General features: G+C 40.5%; 1 protein-coding gene across 1 annotated transcript in view; it reads right to left on the bottom strand.

Moving 5' to 3' along the window:
* Nucleotides 1-27,879, bottom strand: part of TG (thyroglobulin) — a 161,219-nt gene that overhangs the window by 108,206 nt on the left and 25,134 nt on the right. The window contains exons 17-28 of the mRNA XM_027786474.2: nt 24,719-24,928; nt 22,320-22,474; nt 21,644-21,800; nt 17,481-17,705; nt 12,613-12,762; nt 10,861-11,031; nt 7,182-7,304; nt 5,332-5,447; nt 4,608-4,716; nt 3,163-3,360; nt 923-1,090; nt 312-377 (exon numbers count right to left, since the gene is read on the bottom strand). Coding sequence (XP_027642275.2) covers nt 312-377; nt 923-1,090; nt 3,163-3,360; nt 4,608-4,716; nt 5,332-5,447; nt 7,182-7,304; nt 10,861-11,031; nt 12,613-12,762; nt 17,481-17,705; nt 21,644-21,800; nt 22,320-22,474; nt 24,719-24,928 — 1,848 coding nt within the window. The remainder of the gene's footprint in view (nt 1-311; nt 378-922; nt 1,091-3,162; nt 3,361-4,607; nt 4,717-5,331; nt 5,448-7,181; nt 7,305-10,860; nt 11,032-12,612; nt 12,763-17,480; nt 17,706-21,643; nt 21,801-22,319; nt 22,475-24,718; nt 24,929-27,879) is intronic.

Raw genomic sequence — 27,879 nt, 5'->3', positions numbered from 1 at the left:
TAGTTATGCATATAGTGCCAAATTAATATTATAGCACCTGCACACTGATGGGACAAAGTGTCCCCATGATATCTTTTTCACAGGTATCAAAAGTTATATTCTCAGACAAAAGAATTTACCCAAATTTCATGAAACTGACAGTAGCAGAATTATTCTAGATTACACCCACCCCTGCCAGAAAAGGCTTCTGGGTGGTGTCTCAATTTGGACAGTAAAAAATAAAGTGAGAAGACACTTCCATTATAGAACACACATCTGCCACTGCCTACAGTCCATCAAGCTTTTACAACAACTTCCATGACATAACTCACCTCTCCACAGGTAAATTTGCTGAAAGGTAGTAAAATTTCTTTCTGCCTCTTCTACCAAGTTAGAAGCTAATAAAGAAAAGAGTTTGTTAGAATAGCTGCTCAAATTAAACAGGTAGTATTGAAACATTCAGAAATTGCATTAACAACACATCACTAGACTATGCATCATCTGATTTACAACACAAAACCCCAAGGAAGAAGATCTCAAGTGTCCTCGTGCTAGTCTGAGTCCAGGGAGCCAAGGCTTTGCTCTATTTTTCATCACTGCTTTTTCTGTGCAGCTCTGGGCATCTCTCTTTTTGTCTTTGCTCCAGACTTTACCTTTCTTTCAGGTTACTGGGTTTAATCTGCCCAAATTAAATACTGAAAGTATTACAGGGTGACATACTAAACACATTCTTGACTTTCATTAATGTTCACCCAGTAAAACACAAAAGGTCCATGTATCCAACAATGCATCCAATTAGAGAGTTCTTATTCTCTTGTGATTGTACAGATATGGATTTACTTGAGAAAAAGCTCTGAAGTGCAAGAGCAAGCTGGTGAAAAAGGCAGAGCCTATACAAGAATTAAAGAAAAGTCATGTAAATTGAGAGAACTCATTGACATACTTCCCCTGAACACCTGTCCTCCCAGGGTGAAGGAAAACATCTTCTCTTTTTCTTCATAGTTCACACCTTTACATATCCCACCAATGACGGATGTTGGTGCTGGACTCCAGCCATTTGCATTGCAGATCAGCACGTCTGCGGAGCTCATCACACTACACAAAATGGTACCTAGGTCCAGGCAAAGAGAGAGTTGCATCACTCCAACGGTTCTTTGCACCTGCACAGAGCTTTCCACCCAAGCAGCCCACAATACTTTCTCTAAATGCCAACTGAAAAAGAAGATCAGAGCCGTACATTCAAACTGGAGTGCTAAGGTTAGCTATTGAATGATGAATGATGCACCACTTATCTATAGGATGATGTACTTATGTTTATCTAAAAGCTGGGAAACATGCAAGGACCCTTATTGCTAACATGACGGATGTACTAATTGCAAAGTCCTTGGATTTGTCATCTTTAAAAAGGCTATCTGGTCCTAAGTTCCTGTTGTTTATGAAAGGTGGCAAAGACAAGGACTTAAATCATGGTCACTAGTTTAGTGCGATATGTAAATGAGTTCCTGGCATTGTAATGAATATGTAAACGATTTCCTGGAAAGTTAATGAATAGGTCTGAGTTGCTTGTATAAAGAGGGGAATGAAAAGTCCCCTCGGTGTGCATGACTCTGGTGGAGTGATCCCCCATGCACCCAGCGCTGGCGAATAAAGATAATCTCTGCTCACTCAAATATTGGTGACCAATTCTTTAAATCACTCTGCATCCCCAAACTAACCATTTGTAGACTGCTTTTCAGTGATTTCCAGCACATGCTATTACCACCTAATAAAATATCACTATTTATCTGATAATACCCAACAGTCTTCTCGGCATTTTGTAGCACCATGGAAACATATTCATACCTTGGGCGATCTTACAGTCTCAGGCTCTGAACCAAGAAAGCACTTTTACTTTTACTGGGATGGCTTCCTGGATTGGTGCCCGATTTCAGCTTGCCCAGCCCTAAGCCCCCCCCAGCATCGCAACGTGAGCCAGCGGGACCTGCACACTTAAGGCCAGGTGTCCTAGCGTCAGCCTGGCACTGTAACTTCTAGACAATGCTCAGCTCATCCTTTGCACTTGCTGCCATAGCTCAGGAATTCCTCTGGGTTTACAATGCCCTCTCTGGTTTGTTTTTATGAGCTGTGTACACAAGATATTTAATATGCTACTTTTATCTTCTTTTTAACAGAATGCTAGTCCAAATCATGCATTTTCCTCTAGTATTGATCCAAATAGGTTTACCCCAACAGAGAGCTCTAAACTTTTACTTTCTCCACACCCCATTCTACACTCACAAGTATGGAGAACCCAGAAATTTGATGGTAAATGTAAAGAGAAGTGGACTTTACAAGCTCACCTAAAATATTTTGATGCAAAAAAACATGAGATGCCAAAACAGAAAATAATTTTCTGGAAACATTTGCTTGACAACTTCCACAGAGAAAGTTGTCTCAAATCCAGGATCAGTTTCGACTCCAAACTAGAGATGTGTTTGCCACATAGCAGCCTGGATTTGTGAGTCCCTGTCTTTAAAAACTTGAGACTTCTTAATTAGAACTTCACTTTTTCTATAGGCAATGTACTCCAATGGGAAATTTGATCCCATGTGAGCTCAAAAAAGAAACAACAAAAAGCAGGCACTGACATTAAGTGCTTAAATTTGCTGGCAGAAATCTGGGCCCTGCGCAAGTCCCACCTCTGTCCAGACTGTCCATCCCACTCGCACTTGCTTCTCCTAGCTAAACACTCAGATTTAGGTGATTATAACATCCTTGCATGCAATAACAAAACATAATTCCCTGTTTAGTATCCTCTTTTCCTGCTCCAAAAAGGCAGCTGGACTACATTTGCACTACAAGGACTTTTTCTGGAGGCACCAACTTCTGGCAACCGAGCTGCTCCAGGTAAGGAGAGAGGCGTTTTCAGAATGGTTTATCCCATCTGGATGCAGATGTCTAAAGCAGGTCAAAAGAACTCTTTTTTCAAAATTTGTCTCCGAGAGCACCTTGCTACCTCAGGTCTTTATCTATTGCTCCAGGCCAAGCCCTGAGCACTACTCAAATTCTGCCTACACCAAAAAATGTCAGTGATGCGGAGGCACTGGTATCATCTAGAGGTAGGTGTACTGTACCCAAAAAAATGAGTTCTACTCAGTGTTTATTTTCTGCTGCAAGATTTTGTGTTTTACAGTTAGACAATACCTCTATCAAGTGCAATTTGACTCAAGATGAAGCCGTCACAGCATAGGTCCCTACTGCAAGTCTGCCGACAGAAGAGCTGAGCATCGGTCAGAGACGTGCTAGCTGCTGAGAGCACCGTGGAGCGATACACACCAGAAAGCACGTTCTGAAAACTTGTCTTTTCAAAGGTCTTGAGTCCAGATGAGTTAAATTCCTGTCCTGGGTAGAGAGAACAGGAAAGGAACATTCAAAAGAGCTCTAGGAGAGATGGGATGCTTTTGGACTGCCTGCAGGATGTAGCTGGTTTAAAGTTTTATGATAAAAACTCAGCCATAAAAGTCCTTCTCTGGACTTTCAGATGCAAGATGAGATCTTCAAATGGTTTGGTGCAATTATATCTGGGTAGCTGGTCAGAGTGTACTGCTGGGGTAGGAAAACCAGCCCACTGTACCAGCAAAGGGCTCCCAAATCGATGTACATGGTATGGTTGGTAATACTCCACTTTCAAGCACTACATTAATAACTCCCAGATAGAAATGAAGCAAACTTAGCTTGTTAAAAAAGTAAAATGTGTACTTTGGCCAGCATAACTGCATCTGCAATTAAGGTTTCTGCTGACTAGACGCATATATAAGATGATACGATTCATATAATCCTGGATCTAATTAGCAATATTAACAGAAATCTGGGGTAGTTCTGGTATGAACAAGATTGCATTGATTGCAACAACCTCAGGGGACTTGCCTTTTTTCAGGTGAAACTTAGCTCTTTATTTTTATTGTTAATAATAAATGGTGACTCAGAGGTTTCGACAGAAGTATAAGGAAAACAGTGACAGCAGAGAGCTTTGGCTCACACCCTGTAGCATTCTGTATTTGGTCGTCTTGTGTCAAATTTGGCACGGGGCATAAAGTTGGACACACAATGAATGGGACATGCAGTGGTATCAATCACACTTAGGCCAAAAGGAAAAAAAAAATTACCTTGTACATTCATTAGTTCAGCTGAATCACCTTGGGATTAACTGAAGAGCAGGTTATTCCTTTGCTAGTATATTAGTAGGACAACTCACAACAAAAATTAACCTCAACTGTTAAATTATGTACAAGCAGGTCATTAATAATACCTTATATATTCAAATAACAAACTGCTTAGTGAAGAGAAATCAAAGTACAACAGAACAGAATAGAATAATACATTGGGTAGAATTTGAGGTTTTGTAGGACTATCTGCTGGAGAAAGCCATCAAAATAGCTTACCAAAGCTGTATTCCTAATTTCCAGGGAACAAGGCATGAAGGGAAGATTTGCTGAGGTTTCTGGGCTATCACTAAATGTTAAGCTCTGGAAAGTATTATGTCTCCTTAAACAAAGATGCTCCCCACATTCAATCATGATCTTATACAGAAAAAACTACAGGCTTGGGCACAGCTGTCTAACATTAGGTGAGTGATTTGCATCTGATACCTCTCTTCAAGTAGACCATCACCGTATCTCCCTCAGGATTCCTGACATGAAGCAGGCAGCTGAGATGACTGATGCTAGTGGCAGTGGGGTTCCCCAAAGCACCTTGCACCTGAGACAGAAAACAGGCATGCAGAATAAATCCAGCCTACCTGATTTCCTCTCCTAAAACACATTTTGCTTATTCAGAAACTCAGGGGGAGGAATTAGCGCAGACGGTTTAGAACCACCACAGCTCCCAGCGTGGGCATTTTTTATTCTGAGACCTCAGTTCTTCAATGCCATATTGCTGTGTTTAACAGTGGTGAATGGGAGCATGTCGCAGTGCTAATGAGCACACAATCCAAACCCTGGGCTAGAGGAAGGGACTGAGAAATGATGACTGCTCCAGGTGACCTGATTACCAGCCTAGGTACTTCTAGTCTGCATTATCCAGATTAACTCTCCTTTTAAATTAACTCAATTTCCCAAGTGCAGGAGCTCAGCATGTTTTAGGAACAGAAGTGCTGTGTGACGTTTCAATCAAACACTGAGGCATTCAGATGTCACTTTTGGAAATGTTCGGGTGTAGCTTCTTTACCAACTGGCAGGAATTTATTATGGCCATAGTGAAAAGCAACACCCAAGGGGTCAGGTAACGTCCTGCCTTTCTTCTGTGATGCTGTCTACTTACACTGAACATACTGTACTATGGTAAACACATATTTTTAAATATGATCATTTTTACCAATCCAGAGGCGGTGCAGTTGAAGTTGACTTCAGCAGCACTGTATAATTCACAGAGAACTCCAGCACCAGAAGACGTTACAGTTGCAAAACCACATGCGTCTTCCCTCTCACAGCCTGAAAAACAGGAAAGAAACCTTAGATTTCCTAGCATTTCAGGTGCAAAATTTTTGCTACAAATTCCGCTGTTTACTGCCATTTGCCTAGTGTTTCATATGTCTATCAGACTGCAAGCACATGAATTTCGTTAGCCAAATGCACTTTAGTGTTCAACTATTTTAGTAGGGGGTTAGGTTTTTAAATTAAATTAATACAAAAAAGTTACTCATCACCTAATGATACAAACAGCTGAGTTAGGTCTAACCACCCACCCAAATATTTAATGTCTGCTAAATAATTTTATCTGAGGCAGGCAGGGAGGACTCTCATGAACCACTTTGGCAGCACATTACACCTGCCTGATACAGTCACCCATGGCAAAAGGACTGTGAAAAGTATCAGGGTGATAGGAAGGAGGGAAACACCAAATTCTTTAGTCATGCCAGTTGCCTTTGCAGCAATCACCTGGCCAGTGCGAGGGAGCAAGCAGCCACCCCCCTCCAGATTTAGGAGTAGCTGAAGATCCTTCTGCCCTTAAACACTCGCTTCTGACTTGTTCCCACAGCTCTGCTCCCAGAACAGGCACTGAAATTGTTTCCAAATGTCTGTAGTACAAAACAAACCAGCTTAGATCAAAACATCAGAAATGTAAGCTAAGCTGCTTGACTTTGTAGTGATGCAGAGATGGAAAGATTAACTCTTCGCCTTCAGTGACGCCCCCCAGGAGTAATATTTTGTAGTAGCGCTGCCATTTGACAGTTGCCATAACTTGTAATGAAAATGCAGGCTGTGTGCACTGAATCAGATTGCTTGTCAAAGGAGCATCTTTTCCTCCTTAAGTTCATTCCCACGGTGCCCTCAGGTCAGTGTCTTGCTTCTGAAGGTCTCCACTTTCAGAAGAAGGTGCAAGAAACCTTACAGTATACAGCTAGGGGATGATCTGGTGCAGGAAAATCATTCCAGTAACACATATAAGGCTTCATGCCTTCACTTCTTAGCATGAGATGACTGCTCCAGCTAGACCATGGTATGCAACACAAACCCACTCACTTTGTCAGACTTCTGTGATGTCTGTCCTACAAACTAGGCCACCTGTGTTATTACTGCCAGGGTGGTTTTATTCTGAATGTAACCCCTCTGCCTCTCTTCACAGTCTGAGCATTAGGAGACAGAAAGTGAGACTGATTAAAGCACCTTGAAAGCAGCGCTGTGATTCTCCTTGGTTTTAAATGACTTTGAACCAATATAAACCAGCAAACATGACGTATCCAGATGTAATATAGTATATACACTGTAAGCCTTGGCAGAGGAATAGCTCTGCACTCCTTATAATATCCTTCTGATGTAAGCAAGGATGATTGTTCCTCTTTCATGTGCCAATCAGGTAATTTGGGAAGAGGTGAAAACTTGGCGTTCATATGTCCTGAACACCTAATCCTTCTGTTGTCTGCACATCTGGAAAGTCTGATGACTGTTTCCTGGTCTGAATCTCAGCTCTCATCCATATTGCAAACTATACCAACTGGCTTTAAAGTCAGATGACTTGTCTGAAGTGGTATGTAAAGTCAGAAGACTTCTTTTGGAAAGAAAAGCTAGTCTCTTCCCTGAACCAAGGTCACCAAAAGCTGTAAACATCTTGCAGTGCATTGGTGCATATAGTTCCTGTGGGAACTTCACTGTAAGCATATAAAAAGATTATTATTTTCCATGGTGGTTAATGTTGCCTCTACAGATTTTCTGAGTTTTCCTTACCTGAAATGCACTGAAAAGGTGGACTCTGCAGGTCTCCCCCAAATGACTGAGACTGAAGAATTTGAGCTTCTTCTGACCCATAAATCAGTCTGGAGGCAGAAACTCTCTCAAATTTTCTGAGCACTAAAAAAAACCAAAAAACAACAAACCAAATCACAAAAAACCCAAACCACACCCAAAAAGCAACCGGGTACTATTATCAGTTCCCATGCTGTAGAGACAAAGATTTTAGACAGAAATAAAAATCAGAAGAATTTAGCAGGGAAAGAGGCTTGCTCATTAAATGATGTACCATAACTCCACAGATAATGCAGAAGACAGCTGGACTGAAGGTAGAATTTCTGTTTTGGGAACAAAAAAAAAAAAAGTGTGATAAGATCCTTTAAAAAACAGCCAGGAGTGGGCTGGGAGTTTATATTCCAGTGAGACTTCTCTTTGAGCAGCAGACTGACCACTTCCCGTTACCTGTTCATGGCATCGAACTGACTATCGAGTCAATGGGGGAACCAGCTTTCTGCAAAACAGACACTGAAACAAGAGCAGCTCCCACAGCAACTGGTTAGGAAGGACATCCAGGAGCCTTACCACTTGTTTACAGGAGCACAACAGCCTAATCTCCATGACTTCAGGCTCAGGGATCTGTTCGAGGTAGCATGTCCTACACACTCCATTTTTACTCCTTCGTTCAACCTTTATCTCCAGACTGTCACTTTCCATCCCAAACCCTTTTATCCCGTGTCTCTGAACTGGACCCACGGCACCTGAGCATAGGGATGTCTGACAAGCAGCACTGTTCACAAACTGGGCTCATGGGGTCTAAAGATGCAAAATCCAAAGGTCACTAAACAGGGCCAGGAATCCAGTTTAAACTCCAGAAGGTTTGACCCCAGCTGTGCCCTGAAGATCACAGTCTGGTGAAGGACACACAGTGGCACCAGCACGATGCTGCCCGGGTTGCTATGACCTGTAAGAGTTACCAAGGGGGTTTTGTTCAGTGGCCGTGTATTGATACACTAGTATCTTTCAGTGAGCACAGCATATCAAGGAGAAGGGAAGAACACGATGACTTTAGCATCACCCTTGTGGTGACCAGACTTCTCACTTAAATGCCCCAAATGACAGCAAACCTCTGGCTCGTTGCAGCCAATGCCTGGCCTAGACCTACACGACCTAAGAAGCGGGAGCCCTGGTCTGGTCTCAGCCCGTGGGAGTTGTCTGAACATGGAAGAACTGGAGGCTGAGCCCTCCTCTCCCCCATGCACATGGGTGCAGGAGGACCCCAGGCCTCTCCCTGAAACATCTGCATAAACCACAAAATAAAAGTCAGGGATAAGTTCTTAAAAAAAATCATTTGTGCTCTTACAGCAAAACAGTCAAGACTAAATCAGAAGCAAATGTCCACTGTTGTCAGGGCTGAGTCAGCAGGTGCTTTTGATAAAACTGTCATTTCTGCTCAGAAGAAACACAAGGGCTAGCCAAACACTTAACAAAATCCTTGCACTCCAGCTTGGCAGGAGAGAGGGCTGAATGATGGTATAAACAGAAGTGGAAGTTTTTTCCTTCCTAGAAATACAGGACACCAAAATACAAGCATGAGCTAAATTCTGTACTAAACCAAATCCCTCCTACATCTGCAGCTTGCAGTGATACCAGGTTAAAAACAGAATTCATGTTTTTTCATAAGACTGAAAAGAAGCAGGGCTTTTGTGCTCTTTGCAATTGCTTGCTGCCCTCATTTTGAATGAAAAATTTGAAATAAAAATTTACATTTTTTTAAATGTTTTCATCTAATTTTTTCCCTAATTCTGGCTCCATCCCACTCTTTCATTTTCTCTGCAATAACACAGGAGAAAAGCAGAGAAATAGAAAGTGTAATGAAACATTAAACTTGAAAACATTGCAAAACTACTAGGAGAACTGCCTTTTTTTTTAATTCTTGAAATGTGTTTTTTAATATAAAGTTTAAAAAACTGCATTCATAAAGCTACTTTGTCAAAAAGAAAGTACAATGAAAAGTATGCTACCCTCTTCCCATTTTCATGCACATTTAGTTCACAGTGCCCTCTTCTTAACAGTAATGTAACTTCTCAGCCCTTTCACAGGCTTAGCGCATAGCAGAAATTCTCCACCTCACATATTACTATATATGTATATATATATATGTATATAGAACCTGTGCATGTTGTTGCAGTAAATGTTAAGCGTGGCTTAAAATGTAACAAGAGAGAGAATAAGAACTAGCATGGGTTGTTACAGCTTATTACTGTGCAGTCACATAAGGGAATTCTTCTTTCATCTGAAGACTCAAAAGCCAAAGACCAGCTGGGATAAATACTGACCCTGCCCAGTCACCAGCCTCCTGTCAAAGCAAGGTCAGTCCTCAGACCCTGCTGTCTTGTTGCATGCTGAATTCAGTGAAGAGAAATAAAAGGGGCAGGGTGGAAAGTAGCAATAAGCATAATTGGTTTCACTTCATATAATGCTTTCTGAAAATGCAGCATGATCCTTAAAAGAAAAACGGGAAATTAAATTATCCTGTGAACTCTTTTTTAAAAAAAAAAACAAAAAACAACCCACCAAAAACCCCCTGACTTTTCGGGTGCTCATTGTTTTTTTAAACCCTAAATTATCAACACTTACATTTATTTGTAGTGAAACTTTCTAGCATGATCGAGAAACATAAGCACAGATATTTATAACTGCTCCATCCTAGACAGAGTCAGAACTGCTCAGGCAGGAAGGCTCAAGGTAAGTAACAGGAGAATTAAGCTGCTGTGGGTCTCCTGCCCAGAGAAACATCCCAACTGCCCCATGACCGAGAGCGAGAGATGCTAACACCTTGTGTTCATAGTTACGATCAGTCTCTGAGTATGCTTAGAGAAAAAAGTAGCTGTTTTAACTGAAAACAGTTTTGCAACCTCTTCACAACTATGGGCTTTCATTTCACACTCTGTCTGCTGATCACACTTATCATAAGATATTGTCTAATTCACAGCACACCATGACACCAGCTTCTAAACTGAATAGTCCATTAAATTTGATACCAATCATATGAAGAGTAATAAAAACTTCTGGAAAATTGTTTTTGGGCAAGGCAAAAGCTTTGAGGCTGAGAAGCGTAATTAGACCTTGCTGCAGGCCGTTGGGGGACTGTTTGATGGATGACCTTCAAATTATTCATCCTTGAGAACTCGCATTTCACAACTGTGTTCGAGCAGAAGTAAGTTCCCCCAGCTTGCAAGGATACATTCACCAAGTCCAATACCACACAGCAGGATCCCAGAGGGTGACGTTATGCCACGACTGTGAGGTCATTGCCAAACACAGTCTATTTCACATGGACACGACAATAAGTGATAATTTTACAAAGAAATGCATAATTCTTCTTTCCCACTAGCCCTCTCATCATTCCTTTAGGTTTCCAAGCAGAGAGCAGGATGTCAGCATACGTCAAAAAGCTGTCAGCCATCTGAAAGTGTAAGAAACGTGCTTCCCTCTCTTCCCTCACTGGAAATAACTTCCCCAGTGTAGTCAAGACATGCAAAATTGAGGAGGAATGTGGCTTAAGGCAGAGGCCACAGCTACGGGAAAGTGAATCCCTGTAAGCTGTGGAGTGACGTGTCTTTTCATCAGGAGGTTTCACTTACGTGGGGTCACAAAATATTCTTCTGACACTTACCTAGGCACTGGTAGTCTGTAAGGAGATCGTCTGTTTCAGTCCAAGCCAGTGCTGCTCCAAAGCTATCAAGGCAGAGGGATTTCTGAGTGTCAGGGTCTTGCTGCGAGGGTCTGTACTGGCCATCTTCATCACACTCCAGACCCTGCCCATTGCTCTGACAGTACGTGATACCTGTTACAAATAAACAAGAAAAGAAAAAAAAAAAAAAAAAGTAGTTTGATGGTGCTGTCACTGGGTTTCACAAAATGGTTCTGGTTGGAAGGCACCTCTGGAGGTCATCTAGTCTAAACCCCACTGCTCAGGCAGGGCCACCTAGAGCTGGTTGCCCTGGACCATGTCCAGATAGCCTTTGAACATCTGCAAGGTCAGAGACTTCGCAACCTCCCTGGGCAACCTGTGCCAGTGCTTGCCCAGCCTCAGGAAAAAGATGTTTCTGGATGTTCAGAGGGAAGCTCCTGCGTGTTAGTTTGTGCTCACTGCCTCTGGTCCTGTCAATGCAGCAGGACAATGTTTCAATGTTGTAGGACAAAAGTGCTCCAAGTATGGCAGAAACTTCACTGAAAATTATCTCTAATTTGCATGGAGTTTCGTGCTCTGAAATGTGGTAGTCTCACTGCTTTGTTGTTGCTGCACTCCATATGCCAACATCTGGATTCTCTGCCATGGATCAAATCTCCATTTATGCTAAGTAGTGTAAAGCAAAGAAGTACAGACAAGGAACTCTGCTTTCATACAGGTTTGCACAGTGCCTGCTGCAACGGATCTGTGAAATGCTATGAAGAATAACACAAGAGCCGTAACATCCGTTAATTCAGCAAACTCTGCAGACTTTGTGAAGAGGCAGCAGGGAAAGAAAGAAAGCAATTAGCATGGCCTTTTGGAAAGGGCTAGCACTGAGACTCAGGACACAGGTAAGGTGGAAACCAGGTAGGGAGCAGGCTTAGTTGCAGGCACTTGCAGTAAAGAAAACTGCAAGTGCAGTAAAGAAAAACTAAGAGGCAAACTTTTTAGCACAGGAGTCCAATATGTACAACAGAACACATATAGAAATGAAGAATGACAACTTCAGGCAAAAGCTAATTGATGTCGGTACATTACAATAAACCTGTTTTGGTTTTTTTTATCCCACCTAAGAGAGTAAGTATGTTGAAACAGAACAAAGACAACCCTATACTCACCAATACTCCCAATAAACTGATTCTTACTATTGACTTTTATTTTTACCCATGAGCTAATTCTACAGACAAAAACTGAATTTGGACTTAAAGAAAATAATTTATTAAAAAACTACATGCAAAAATAAGTCATTTAAACTGAATATAACTTTAATGAACATATCGATAGTTGCTTTCTGAGAAGTATTTATATTTGCAGGGGAAAGAGATGCACAAAGACAAGACTACTTTAGTGTTCATCAAAGTGACAATAAACGAATTATGTGAGATGTTTCTCACTGATACTGAACACTCAGATACCATTCCTGAGGACACATCTTAAGGAACCACAACATCCTGGATGAGACAGACCACTTATTTCTCATGCATTTTTCGTCAAAACACCAGGCAGTTTGTTCTGTCTTTGTGAAATGTCTTTGAGTGTATGCAGAAAGGATCATATCCATAAAAAAAAAAAAAAAGCAACAAAAAACCAAAGGGAGGTTTTGGTTTTTTTTAAACTTACAGATGAAAAAAATTCCATCAGTTATTTGAAGCCAGAATACAAAACATAAGGGAAAAAATGAGTTCAACTTACAGTGATCGGCGCTGATTGCCCCATAGGAGTTGGTAGTTCTGCCCACAGGACACTTGATACAGGAGGAACGTCCTGTCTGATGCTGATAGTAGCCAAGAGGGCAGGGAATGCATTCATCCTTCTGGAAATGACTGCCTGGAGGACAAACAACTGCAAAGAAAACAATCACCTTAGTACTCTCCTGGAATCCAACCAGTTCAGGCATTTGAACACATATGTGTGGGAGTATATATATCTATCTCATGCTGGTAGACTTGCCATAGGCTTCAAGCTCTTAATATATGTATTTTTAAGTGGTATAACAAAGGTAATTTTCTCATTAAAGTCAGAAATGACTGGAATATAGGCTGTGGTCTTGTCTTGGTTTTTTTTTTTCCTCAGATCACCCTAAAAATGTACTTGAATAAGTGCACATCAAGCTGTCTGGAAACGCCAAACCCAGGCTTGATTTCTATTTGTCGAACCCATTTGTAATAAGATAATGCACTTCGTAGATAAGTTGTGAAAGAAAACAAAGGAACACAAGCTACAGAGTAACTTCTAACACTACAGACAGAAACAGGACGGCCTCTAGGAGTAGAAACTCCAGAAACATTATACAGAAACCCACCATATGGCAATACTTTCATTCAGAATTCCTGGTAATGAAATTTTTGCTAAGCACTTCCAAGCTAAACAGTAATGGCTGGATTAAAAGTCACTAGTTGTGCACATGACAACCCAAACACAAAACAAAAAGATATTCTTAGTCTGTATATGTATCTTTTTCTGAATAATCAGGAGTAATATTTCCAGCTGAGTGGTTGCACATTACAAAGAAAACTCCTTGTCTTCTGGGAGGTCATGAAATACTGTCTTTCCCTCCAGATCATCCGAATGAACTTTAAAGCAGAAGAGTTGCAGACACATTTGCAGGGCAATACCTTTACTTGTTATTTCACAGCTGTTTTCCAGATGTAGATTTCCTTCAAAACACTATCAAATGTATATTTTGGGAATTTGACAAGGTGCAAAACTTCATTTCTGTTCTTGCCCTATGTCTTGACAGCAGCTGAAGTTTGTATAAGGAAGAAACAGTCATGGAAAATTGGCCAGCCCTGCTACAACCCATATGATGAGTTGCTGTTCTGGCCAACACACTAGAATGTAAATTAATTTAACTTATAGCACCTAGATTATAACAGACTAAAAAAAAACCCAGTATTAAAATGATCCTATCTTCCTTCATCTGCTGGAAAAGTTCCAGTGGAAAGGTAAAGGATGACAAAACTGTGAGAGTGAAATTTTCCTCCCAAGTACATATCAAGGCAATTACTCTAGGTCTAACACATATCTAAAATCAATTATAGAACCAAAAAATCCTGGATGAGACAGAATTCTCCTTGCTCAAGCACGTTATTTAATACACAAGAGTGTCTGATACATTTTAAAGACATTTTCCAACACATGCAAAAAGGATCACACTCATCTTGCAAATGAACAACAGTAGAAAATTAAAATTAAATTAGTAACCCATGCCTAAATTGAAGACAAAATGCAAAGGATGAGGGAGACTAATTAAGCAATTAAACATTATAAAGGAACAAATCAAGCTTTTCAAAGCATTGTCCTGGTTTTGTAGTAGTAGTCATAACGTGAAAGTAATATCTGTGTCTCCTATAACGTTTTAAGCAAGTAAAATTGCCTTTTGTGGCAAATTTAAAAAAGGGCACAAAGAACAGCAAAGAATGTTGGTGCAGAGATGCTTGTTTTCTAGACTATAACTCTTGGAGGCATGTATCATTTTGGCTATAGGTTACATTCAACACAATCACACAGGGGTGAAGTTTCATTCTGTAAGTTAAACAAAACACCTTATTGTACTTCTTTCAAGCTTTAACAATCATATATGTTAACAATATAAGAAACTAAAGAACAGGTCTGAGCCAAAATCTCAGAGCTAACTGTTAGCGCTGGGCTCAAACTTTGTATACCTAAAATAGGAAAAAATAAAAATACAAAAGTAAAAATGAGCCCCAAATTTAATCCCTTGCTCCTGCACATGAAATTTCTAACCTGGTCACACTCATAACTAACCTTGGGCTCCTGTGTACCCAGGGAACAACGTGCTGAGTAACGAATTCCAGGCTAAAGAACAACTCGCTGGAGTGACTAAGCAGGGATAGCACTCCTCACAATATCCTCTTTTCACCCTAGACCAGCTCTTTTCACTATACTAAGCACACTTAAAAACTGTCAGAACTGATCATTACCCAATGCTTGCACTGCTTTTTCCCCCATCCAGAGATACTGGAAAACTGGGATATCTGATTCTTGATCTACATTATTAGGAATGAAGTCTTGAGCTGCCAGTTCAGCTATAAATCTAGCACTTTATTTGATTTGGGTTATGATCTGCTCAAATCAGCTCCGATAGAATTGCTAAGCATTCTAAATAATAAAAGGAACCAGAATAAAAACTTTATATTATAACAAAGATAACTCACAAACAGGTTTCAGATTTTCTCCTGAAATAAATGGGGGGAGAAGGGCTGAGTTCACAAAGTTGCCTCCAGGACAGTTTCCAACTCTCTTCTTTTCAACTCACACCTCAGCAAAAAAGTGTCTTTTGTCCCTTTAAATTTTAGCTAAAATAAAACTGTTACCTCATACTCTTAAGGAATTATATTTATAAACACCTGTGGGGTAAAGTAACTCAGTGTAAGACTGAGACAAAGAAAACATGTCACATAAGAAAAACTAACATATGATAATGTTACTTATCTTACAGGCAGGAAAACATGAAACAAAGTACCATACATACTAACCTAAAGAAACAGATGACTGTAAGGAAAATACATGAGATGAGAGGCAGATTCATGTCAGCTGCATGTTCCTAAATGAAAATACTGAGTTTATTGAGAACACTAGAAAGCTGCTGCTACTAAGAGCTGTCCATGCTTCCTGAAGCAAGGCTAAATGTCACTTACAGTCAAGTAAAAGCAAACAAATCAATAAGATCAGGATCAGAAAAGACAATTTGTATTTCAACAACCAGGTGGAACAGGAAAGGGAAGAGAATAAAGAAACCCTGTCACCCTCACACAGGTTTGAATTCTGTAATCACAGGTGATACGTCTTACTACTAGTCCCTATTATTACTAGAGATGCAGATCCAGACTGGATAAATGGCCAGAATATATCCATAATGCAAAATAAATAAATATATTTATTTATTGTTAGAGGAACCAGAAACAGAATTCCTAAATCCCATGTTCAGAATAAAATATGCAGCCCTACTACACAAAACAGTGTCAGCAGCATGTATACCATGAGATCTTAGAAGGCAAAACCTGTGCCAAAAGCTGGAGCAGAAACCGTCTCCTTTCCACATCTCTATGATAAGTCTGGTTTACTGGGTGAATTTTTCTACAGCTTCGTGGTTCAAATTATGTATGAACTAACGCACAAGGCAAATTAATTCACTGCTTCTTGGAAGCCTTTATCCCTGGTGGGAAATATTTGGCAGAAAGATTCAATTCTTTGTAAGTTCTTCTGCTCCAAGTGATGGACTCTACTGAAGAAATAATGATACCTTTAATCAGTATAACAGTACATCTTAAGTGACTGCAAGTTGTTACAGACTCTGGATTCTCAGTTGGAATTAATCTTTTTTCTGCATGGTGTATTTAAATAATCAAAACTTGAAGTGTTTCAGACTATGGAGATGAACTGAAACTGCAGCCAATTTACCCTTAAAGGTCCAAGTTAGAAACTGCAGCACTGCAGAACTGATTCATCACTTGATTACTTGGAAGTTCTTGCCCAGGCATTGAGAAGCTCTCCTAGCTTAATAAGAACCACCATATCCAGCAGAGAGCTAAGTTGTTTCCATGTATTTTGCTTTGTTCTGAGGTTCTCTAACTTAAGCTGCACAGTGTTGAAATTTTCTCATCTGAACGTATTTCCCATATTGGAAAACTTATCCAAGAGCTACTACTCTTGACCTTAGTGGTACATCCCTCCTCCATTCCCAAAAAAGACATAGACACAGTGAACACATGCCAAACCGACACGAGGAAGACACAGACTCACTGAGGCTAACTGGGCCGACGAGACCATCAGGGTTGCACTGCAGGAGGGCTGATGTTGATAGAAACAAGAGCGGGGCTTTTACGGCAAAGGCTCACTGGCAGCATGAGCTGGTACACAGGACTGCTGGGCACAGCCACGGGGACCTGTCGGAGAGGCAGGTCTGGCAGCCTACGCAGGACGCTGACAGAAAGGCAGCCTGTTCCAGGGAAGCTGACTCAGCAGAAGGAAGGAAGATGAAAAGAGGGCAGAAGTGTAATCAGGTCTGGGTGTTGGCCGACACCGAGGAAGCTTCCATCTCAGCTGGCTGGAGTTGGCCCAGGAATTCACTATCTCAGGACTTTTGCCATTTCTGCATCTAGGTTTCTATTCTGGGTAATGTATCATCATCCAAAGCACTGGCTCCGATATCTTTGCCAAATCTTATTAAGGATCATGTACATGTAATGTACATTACTTACAACTTAAGGTCATGACCTTATTAAGGCTCACGTACATTACATGCACATGACCTTCTAATACCAGACAGATCTAAAATGTCCCCAACAATGTTTGCAAAACCTTCTATACAATGCCAGTGCCATGATGCCTATTTCCAAATCGCTGGTTCAATACAAGGACCGAACGGTAAGCAAAGCACTAATTCCCTTTTCTCCTCAGATTTATTATCATTCACGATGGTGCTTCATGCCTTTCACGTATTAACCATAAACACAAGTTTACCGGTGATTTTCTAACTTTAGCTTTATAGTGATTCCTAATGACATCAAAGAAGGGAAAGTTAAACTGAGACATACCACATCCTTGTGAATTTGGGACTGCTTTCCCAGGAGATGAAGTTCTGTGAAACCCGCTTCTACATCCTAGCTGCACACTTGGAGACAGATCAAACTCTTCATCACGGGGAAAATCAATGAAAGAATCTGCTAGGAATTGCTTGGAGTCCAAATGCAACAGAAAACCACCATCCTTAATCTCTTTTATAAATGCTCCAATGAGATTTTCTCCAACAAATGCGTTTTCTAACAGGGGAAAAATACGACAAAATAGCATGAAAGAGGTTTCCCATATGGGAACGGAGAATCTCACAGAAACTGATGAACTTTAAGTTAAAACCGCAGGCAGATACAGAAATACAAGCATGTTAGCAAACAGCAGACAAGAATGAATCTGTACACTGCCTATCAGATTCAAGTCCTAATCTCAATATATGTAGAGGATGCTAAAGAACAAAACTTGATTTCTGAGTTACAAAAATACAGCAGATGAAAACCAGGATTATCTGACATTCAGATTTAATTTATTACTGGGGGGGGGTTTAATAGGTATCATTTGCTTCTTTTTCAACATTTGGTTGGTTTGTTTTTGAAGGCTGGCATCAGTAACAGACTAATAATCACCTTCCATCACACCACTGATATTCAACATAACCACCCATGCAACAGACATGCTCTTCACTTCATGCTGAAGCTGGTGTTTAAAGCTGGAAACAGTGAGTACCTTTCCTACTCTCCATATTCTAAGTTGTCCAGATGGTTTCCCTTTTGATGGCTTGTACAAGGACAATTTTCAGCATTAGATCAAGAGCAGATTCTCCAGTTTGGCTGGACCAGAAGTACTACAAGAACAGTGCTCCCAGCAGATTTTGGTTGCTATCGCTTGCTGGTTATCCTTGCAGGGTTTATGACATTGAATGAAATGCTGAGGTGGTTTACTGGTGCAAATTTGCAAGACAAGGACCTCCTGTAGCTACAGGTGATGGGCAGCCCAGTAACCCAGCAAATGGGAAATCCTGCACCCTATGTACTTTGAGTTTTGTGACTACACTAAAGACCTTGGACACTGAATTTTCACAGGGAGGATGTTATATAGATGAAGAGAACGTGAGGAATGTTGCAGCTCACACATTATACAGTTTATTATTTTGTGATTGATGTGTCCAAGTCAAATAGCTGAAGGTACTGCTGCCTTCTTACATGGTGAGTTTCCCAGTGTGGACTGTAGCCCACAGGTGGCTTTTCAGTTGTGCAGGGAGAGAATTTCACAGCCCAGTACGAGGCTCCAGTGACGCAGTGCTGCGCTCCTGCCCATGCTAAACGGACTGCAGACGTACAATGCTTTTCTGAAAAATTATCCTAGACCTTTAATAGTGAAAGCGTAGGTGCCCTCTTTTCCTCAATGTTGGTCCATAGCTGGCTGCTGTCATGTAGATGTTGTTTTCCCATTGCAGAGGAGGGACACGAGGTTTTTACGCTTATGGGCTAAAGCAAACAGACCTCACATTAAAGCTGACAGCTGTGTCCTTGTATTCTCAATGCTCTGATTCCTCTAGCTTTGAGCAACCTATCATTCTGCTGCACTAATACATACTATAATCAGCAAAATGGCCCTCAGTTTTTGTTCAACCCCAGGCAAAACTGAAACTTAGCTCATGAGGGAGTAACTGGAGATCACCAAACATAGCCAACAACACTGCAAATGTTTTGCCAGAAATTATCTCAGAAGTGAAAGCAGGAATAAGCAGATTAGCCTTTTATTCAAGCAAATATCCTTCCAAATTGTCTAGTGACCAGTCATAGCAGAATTAAAAATAACCTTAAAATGACAGCAAAACATGTCAGAAAGGACAGGAATGAAGCAAACAACCAAAACAGTAAGAACCGACTTCAGTCTGTTAAATGTCCTTTAGTCCTAAACGTTTCACTGTGTTGAAAAGTTCTTAACACTATCACTAAAAGTGACCCTGCTTATGACCACACTGCATATATAATATCCTTTACAGTCAGAGTATATAAACAAGTCTTTAACTGTAGTATACATGCTCATGCATTGCAAGTAGACAGGTACATTCTGCAACAACTCAACAGAGGACAATTCAGCACCTGATGGACATGCCAGCCACAGACTCACTGGATACACCTTACACGAGCTGCCTCGGTTCAGCCCTTCCAGCATGGCTGGCCAGCTTGGGGCATACTCCCCTGCTTACATAGGACCTAGCTTCTGGTCCAACGTGAACCTCCTGGGGGCACCTTCAGCATGCCCTAAATCATGGCAGAATCAGTAGTCCTTCCCTGGATTTGCTGCACAGTTTTGGCAATTCAAGCTACTACACATCTTAGACATTGTTAGATTTACTACAAGTTCTTACTAAGTATTTCTCCAGGGCCTGGTATAACTTTAGGGATTTAGACTTCTTGCGGGACAATACATCTTTTCACATACAGAAATATCCTGCAAATTGTTGCATCTTGTGCTGTGCAGTAGGAAGAAATCTGATTTAAGGTTTGCTTCTGTTGAATGAAACACTAACTTCAACAGGAAAAGGGATCATACTGTTACCTAGAGTTTATACTGGCCAAATAAGAAAGTGAGAGAAAGAGAAATAAAAAATTAGTAAAGTTGTTCTTTCTTTTATTCTTAATTTTCTTTAAGGAAAATACAGAGCACAAAGGCACAGCTTAAAATATCGATTGTATAGGGCAGGGACTGACCTCCTCCAGACTTTACTGATGGGGACTGTTTACTATACATTCATCCACCAAAAGTTCATTTTTACTAGCCATAGTATAGTGTCTGTTGAACAGAAAAGAGAAAAATTGCTGCAAGCATTCCTCAATATTTTAAAGCTGAGTTCTATCTAAGCTACTAAGCCAAATGGCATAAGATCCTTCAGGAAGGGATTTGCACAGCCTCAGATTTAGTACATAAAAATATCTGCAAGAAAAAAAAAGTAGCGAAGTATTCACGAGTGATTTAGATTTGAGGCTCTCCTTTGGGAACATATGCACACAGCACTTCTGTTTAGCAATTTTTCTCAGATACTTCACAGAAGGGAAAAAAAACAAAACAAAAAAAACCAAACCTGCAAGACTTCTTATTTATCCCTAAAGAAGATAGGAGAACAAAGCTATTTTAGTAATGTAGACTTTCAAATCAGAGAGCCAATTTGCTCACTCTGTGTAAATACACTAGAAAACACCTCAAACAGAAAAATCCAAAGCTGGGTAATGGAAGTTGATGGTGCCAAGTGTTTACAGAAGCAGGTTCTGCTCTGCCTTTTGTGAAACCAGCCATTCCCTGAAAAGCAATGTTAGTAATACAGGGAAATTATAGTGTGGAGAGGGTCAAAAATGTAACACACTCACAGTGGAACACTTTCAGAAGTAAAGTTTAATATAAAACCAAACACACTTATACTTTGATCCACCTTCCTCAAACTGCTTAAATATTCATGTTTCCCTTATAATCTGGAGCAACTGAAATAGACCATAAAGCCAGGAACCACACGACCACTGCAGACCCTGCCTGCATCCTGAAGGCTTTTGAATTCAGTTCTGATCAGGCAAAAACTGCTGTAGGGCACATGTCTCCAAGTCCCAAACTTAGAAGGAAGGACACATGCTGGGGACACCATTTTAAAATAGTAAAACCGGAGAAAAGGTGGCACAGAGGGCATTTGAACTTGGGATATGTCTTTTACAGCTTTTATTTTAAACAGGAACACTGCTTTGAAAGAAGTTCCTTACACCATTCCTAACTCGCTTGGAAACCACAGCAAAGGTCCGCCAGTCAGTGGTCTCTGCATAATTGTCCTAGGATGTCTGAGGGGTCCTTCTTTAGCGTCAAAGGGAGAAAAGGAAAAAAAAAGGGGGAAAAAACCCAAACTTGGGAGAAATTAGTTTTATTTTTGGCAATGTGTGAAATAGGTTTCTCCAAGCCCAACCCAGTAAGGAACACAATATTTTCCACCATTGAGCAGGTCCTGGAATCACAGCCTGGAAAGAGAAGTATATCAACACCAAAAGCCCAAAACCACAACTCCAGTGTTACAAAGGCTATTTCAGTGAGCATTTGTAATACCTTGTTAGTGCCTTGTGAGAGCAGACACAGGGAAAGAAAACAATTAAAAACAAACCAGGTTTAATTCACAGAAACATCAGAGAAAAAAAAACCTTACCAATATCATGTAAGTCAGGGAGAGAAGCTGCTGGGATGTTTTCCAGCTGAGTCCTCCATGTGATGTTCACCCCCAGGCGGTCCATGCTCAGGCATTCAACATAGACAGTGGAATCATCACAGACAGAAACTGAGCCAGTATTTCCAAATGCATTCACCTCAAATTCAAAATTAAATGAAACCATGGTTAGTCAACAGGAGAGCCTTCTAGTTCTTGCCTTTTCCTATTTTTTTCACTGCACTATGCACAAAACCAACATTTTCAAAAGAACCTGTAAAAACAGAACTAGGAAAAGGTAATTTTAGCAGGTCATTTACTCACTGTAAGAATTAGTCAAAATGTTTGCTTCTATCAAAACATATTTTTAATAGATATTGGATGTGATATGACTTCTATGGCTACATTAAGCTGACCTGCCAATGTGGGGTCAGTGAGACTAAACATCCTATTTTCACAATCATCCATATAAGAGTGCTGCCAATCCCAACAGGTTTTATGGCACGTTTTGCTCTTCCATCTCTCTCAAAGTTCTACTTTGTGTCTTACCTTTTTCTTTTTCTTTTTTTAAATACAAAAAACCTTAACCACTAAAACAAACAAATAAACAAAACCACAAAAAAAAAAAAAAACCAAAAAAAAACAACACTAACAACGGAGAATAAGGAATTGAAATTACCTGGAGATGACATAAACCACGAGCCTTCAACTCATCTAAAATAAATGTCTGGAATGCCTGGAGTAACCCAGAGTAGTCAGAACTACAAGTCTTCTCAGGAGGCAGTAGTAGTTGAAAGTGTGTTTGAGCTTGAACTGTCTGAAATACCTGGAGCTCTAAAAATGAAGAAGAAAGGGAATTTAGCAGTAGAAAGGAAAGTAGTCTCAGGACAGTACAAACATTACTTCGAAAAAAGACATTGATTTGACATTTTGATGTTGCATCAATAGCATCTCCCCACTTCTAGGTGAAAGCAGTAGAGTTGTTGGTAGTAAACAATAAGCAGCAAGAAAGATGCTTGACAAATACATATGTTCTGCCTTAGGGAAAAGGCCAGGCGATACAGTTATTATATAATAATAAAGAGGTATTTCACCCTGGACCGCTAACTTGCAGAAGGATAAGGAACAATCTGGATCATTAATGATGAATTTGTATAAACCTTAGCAGATAGAAATTTCCAAAGAACTAGATGAAAGCTGACGTAATGCCAATACTTAGAAAAGAAACAGGAAGGCAGGAATTATTGACCTGTCGACCTCCACTTCTCTTAGACATAATCATGAAAAGACCTCTATTAAAAAAGGAATTAAATGCTTAAAGCAATTAACACTAATTCAAATGGGCTTTCAGAAACCTAGCTTGTCAAATTAACTGGGCATAAAGTTTAGGAGGGAATAAATTTGATTACATAATAATGGTGTTGACATGGACGTCCACAAGGGCCTTCCAATTTTTTGGTAGCAAACCAAAGTGACATAAATCACTCAAACCTATGACAAACATGTGAGTTCATCAGTCACAAAATGAAAATCTTTTTAGCCAGGGAAAAAAAAAAAAAAAAGGTGCATATTTCTTGTCTCCAGTAGGTTATGCTGGTCACAGGCTTCACGGAGGGTTTGTTATCTCAGGTTCAGCACAACAGTCATGCTGTCATGCCACCTCCAAACAGAGCTGTGTCTTATCCCACCAGCCTGGACAAGTGGCAGAGCTCTCCGTCATTCACCTCCTCTACAGACCCTCGCTGCATCACACACAAGTGTTACTAATGGAGCACAACTCCCCTGCCCTCACCCCAAAACAAGCGTGAGAAAGCCCAGAGAGGTTCCAAGGAGGATGGTAGAAGGAAGCAGAGGACACAAAAGCCTGCTTCTTCCTGCAAGGCACAACGCCCTTGATTGGTTTATCAGAGAGTCCTTAAGAGCTGACTTTGCCACAATGTCTCAAGCGTACACATCAAAACAGGAAATGAGATTTCTAAGAATGTGGGTAATTAAACACTGGAACAAATTACTGAGTGTTGTGGTGAATTCACCGTTATTATAAGTCTATTCAATTGCCTTCTGATGTGTTGGAAATTTTTTCTCTCTGCTTAAAACCATGCTCAATTTCAAACACAAATTACCAGGAGACATCCTTAGCTTGCATTAAATCGCAGCTTATATGAGATTGCCACACACTCCCCTCTGTCCTTGCAGTTATTCAGCTGCCGTCAGGCAAACATGGAAGTTACTTCATAACATGCTACAAAAACCTAGCAAACATGATTCCAGACAGACAAAAGTTTCAGTCTGAAATTTAAAATTCGAAAAAACGTTTACATTTGGAATAGCAGACCTGGGATACAACTGGAAATGTGTCAATGCAGGGGGTTCCAGAATGGGTTTAACCTATTCTGGAGATGAAGAGTAGCTGCAAATTTGGCATCAAGAACCACATTTCTCAAAGTTCAGCTCTGCTACAAATTGCCATTTTGATCAGAATATCTCTCTACTTGAAATAATTGAAAAGGCCAACATTAATAGCCAATTACATGAGCTCTGAATAGAGAACTGATTCTTCCATGATTTAAAGTACCATTTTTTTCCTGAAAGAAAAATGGTTTGAAAAATACCACAAATCAGCCAACAAAGACTACAACAATCCTAAAGAACAGACAGCTGCAAAAAGATGCAGGAGTAACAGCGACTTGATTATGCAAATAAACAATCAAGTTCTGCCAGATTTCAACATCTGGCACTCATCTGTTCTTCCAGGACTAAGTGGTTCCATCAGAATCACTTCATGGTGCCAGCATCTGTTAACTAACAAGGAAAAATCTGCATGTAGATTGACTAACTATTTATAGCTATATTATCACAGAAAAGCGAGACTGTTTCTGGCATAGGAGCCAGCCAAGAGGCAGAGATTAAGATGGCAGAAGACAGGACTAACCTATTGCACCTTAATTTAACAACTCCCATATAACTGTTGTGTCCTATTATTGTCATTCACACAGTAGCTTCGTGATGAAAGCAGATTTTTGTACACTTAGTGACACTGCTCTGCACCCTTTCCAACCCACAGCAGTTCAGACATACTCTGGCAGGCGTGGTAGAGCGGGGCAGCCGAGACCCATAGACGCTGTTGCACATCACACTGAAACGATGTGCTGGAAACGGCGCTGTGGAAGCCCTGGTGACACACCAGCCAGCACTGCTGAATGCTTGAAGCTTGCCCAGAAGCATTTTCACAAAATACAGCTCCATTGAGAACAGAGGAGGCACCGAATGGCAGAGCACACTGCGGACCTTTAGGCACATGAGGAAAGGAATACGTTAGTGGCATCCTATGAAGCACTTCCAGTAAAAATTCTGCAAACCCCTCATATCAACAGAGAAAACCTAGACAGCACCTTGTGCATTTCCCACTCATCTCAACTTGGATCTGCTTTGATATCAGCATGGTTTAGTTTACTACAGCTGAGGAACAGACACGTATTGACTTTGATGGGTAATGCATTGGGTCCAGAAAGCTACATGCGTGGTTTCTAAGAACAGGTAAGTTTAAAATAGTCATGAATAAATTTAAGCAGGAAATGAGGAGGAGGTTTCTAACCATCAGCAGAACAAATTTTTACAAAAGATAGCCACTGGAAATAGGCAGGGGCAAAAAAAAACCCCAAAATCTCAATTCCCTTTGGAGTTAAGTCTGAAAACTTTAGGATCAGGAGCTCATGGCTATGGTGTCTTCAACAGCACCAGGATGCCTCTGGTGACCAGGCAGGTCCTTAACAGTAGCATACAGCCTTGGAGTTGGAGCACAAAGTTTACCCTTTCAACTCACTCTGTATCAGCGCAGTCATTTCAACCCTGCCAGCCCACTGTAAAAGACTAGAATAGCAGGATAACTACAATGACAATTTCTAACAATCAGGACAAACTAACTGCTTCACTCCACTCAATATTAGCCAACTCCCAACCTAATTACTGAGTATAGCTAGCAATAATTAAACACTTCTGAGTTCTAGAGCTACAAAACATAAGAAGAAAAAAACAATTCCTCACTGATAAATAAATATAAAGATATTCTCATATTGTACAATTCACTTCAGTGGTGTAAACGTAGAACATTTTCCAAATAGCAATGCTCAGGTCAGTCCCAGCCTCTCTAGCCACTGGAGGAAGGCAAACATTGTCGATGGTTCAGGTCTCAGCAGACTCTCTCTCCCCTTCTTATGGAAATATGAAGATTAATTCCTTTAACTTAGTAGCCACTGCAGTTAAAGATTAAAACATCACAGGATGAATCTTGGATCCAGTGTGCACGGTACACCTTTGTTTCCCAACCTTGAGCATTTCAATGCCAAAATAAAAGGATTTCATATCTGTCTCACTGAATTGCCTGATGCGTTTTTTCCAGTCTCCTTTATAGCATCTTTTCTGCAATAACTCTCTAAATGGGTCCATTACATTCTGTCTCTTCACTTATTGACTTGGTCTCCAGTCTTTTGTTCAGTAAAGGTGAACACATTTTTAATATACCTCCTGAGATTTTAGGACCAAAACATATCACTGTAAAACAGAGAGTAATACTTAACCTGACCAAGGCAACTATACCCACCATTACATGTAAATTACATTAATCTCTCTTTATACAAAGTATATAAAAATCAGCCTATGGTTTTTTTTATTGCTCTGGCACATCTCTGTATCCAGTAAGTCTAATCCATTCTCAGCTTGTATGCTGCTACAGTCTTCGAAGACTGTATGTTTCCAAGAGAGCTGGTGTGTGAACTAGGGAAATAACCCGCCGCCAAACTGTAAGTGATGGATGGTTTCCTGGTGTGGTTCACAGCTTTTAGTTCACCGTCAGTAATTTGCTTATTTATCCCTCTACAGATGTCATCGGATTTACCATCATTATCAAGCCTGCGCCATTCTGTCGTTCTTCTATTTCTCCCCCAGTTTCTCAGTCCTGTAGGAGTGAATCAGAATCCAGCTGAATATTGACACTCTTTCATATGTTTCTGAAGATTTCCATAAGGAAATTACTGTTTCCAGGGCCTTCTATGGAAGAGTTTCTCTCCTTTACCTTTATTGAGGGCTGTGGAAAGTGGGCATGAGGATGGGAGATATGTGTGCGGACTGCTAGGATACTTAGCATCATCTCTCCAGTGCATGTCAACTAGAAAAAGTTGGATTCTACCTCTAATAGAAATTATAAGTTAATGAAAACCTCATTGCATGCACTGGGCATTGTGAAGTTATTACTTGTTGTTTACATCTGTCTGTTCTGATGTTGAAGGAGAAGTTTTATTGTATTTTCCCACCACAACAGCTTCTTTTGCTGATAGACAAGATCTCCAAGATAGTGAGAGCGCCCTCCTTTCCTTTTTTCCTGACCAATTATTAGTACTTCTCAGGACTAGAGATACAAGACTGAATAGACTGAGGGGAAAAATAACTTGCTTCTTTAATCTTACACAGTAACTAAGTTGTTTAGCATGAAAAAGTTCCATTGTTATTTCAAAATCCAGGAAAATAATTCAAGATGATTTCAATGGTATTTCTATGCAGAAAGTAACAAACAGCTTTCAGTAAATCAGGTTGCCAATATATTTTTGAAGCAACTCTCTCTCTCAGCTCAGTCTTTTAAAAAAGAAAGGTCATTAATCATTCAGTCACTATTTCCTCTAGCAAAAGTACAGCATTATGGGATCCCATGAAACATGAGATGTGCACCCAAAATGTAAAATAATCTTAAAGGTGTATCTTGGGGTACACCTACACACACACACACACACCCTTAGAATATACTCCATAAATTCCTGTGGAATTTCAGGGGAAATCTAGAAAATGAGCTTTCAGGGAGAGAAGGAGATATCAAGAACTTAACATTTACAACTAATTCTGACTTTTCCCTGGCATACTAGAAATGCTTCCACTTTTCTCTGTTCACCCTCAGAGTCTTTGGGAATATCAATCCATGCTGCTGAGTGCCGGGTGTCATTCTGAGTTCCTACAGCTGGTCCAAACAAAATCATTATGTCCCACAGAGACATGAGTCCATAACTTGAAAGCAGGACGGCAGCAGCACTGTACTTTTCAGACTGACCAGTTCTGCTTCCCTGAATAGCTAGAAACTTGTACTGGACCGCTACACTCACATGGCTATGCCACCCTAGCTCTGCAGCTCATCTCTTCAGAGCTCGGTTGCACATCTCCACACACCACAATGCATGGGGCAGATACAACGCCGG

The sequence above is a fragment of the Falco peregrinus genome, chromosome 3 (genome assembly GCF_023634155.1).
Source record: "Falco peregrinus isolate bFalPer1 chromosome 3, bFalPer1.pri, whole genome shotgun sequence".
Taxonomy (NCBI): Eukaryota; Metazoa; Chordata; class Aves; order Falconiformes; family Falconidae; genus Falco; species Falco peregrinus.
The sequence above is the reverse complement of the archived record's forward strand: the minus strand, read 5'-3'. Positions and strand labels throughout refer to the sequence as shown.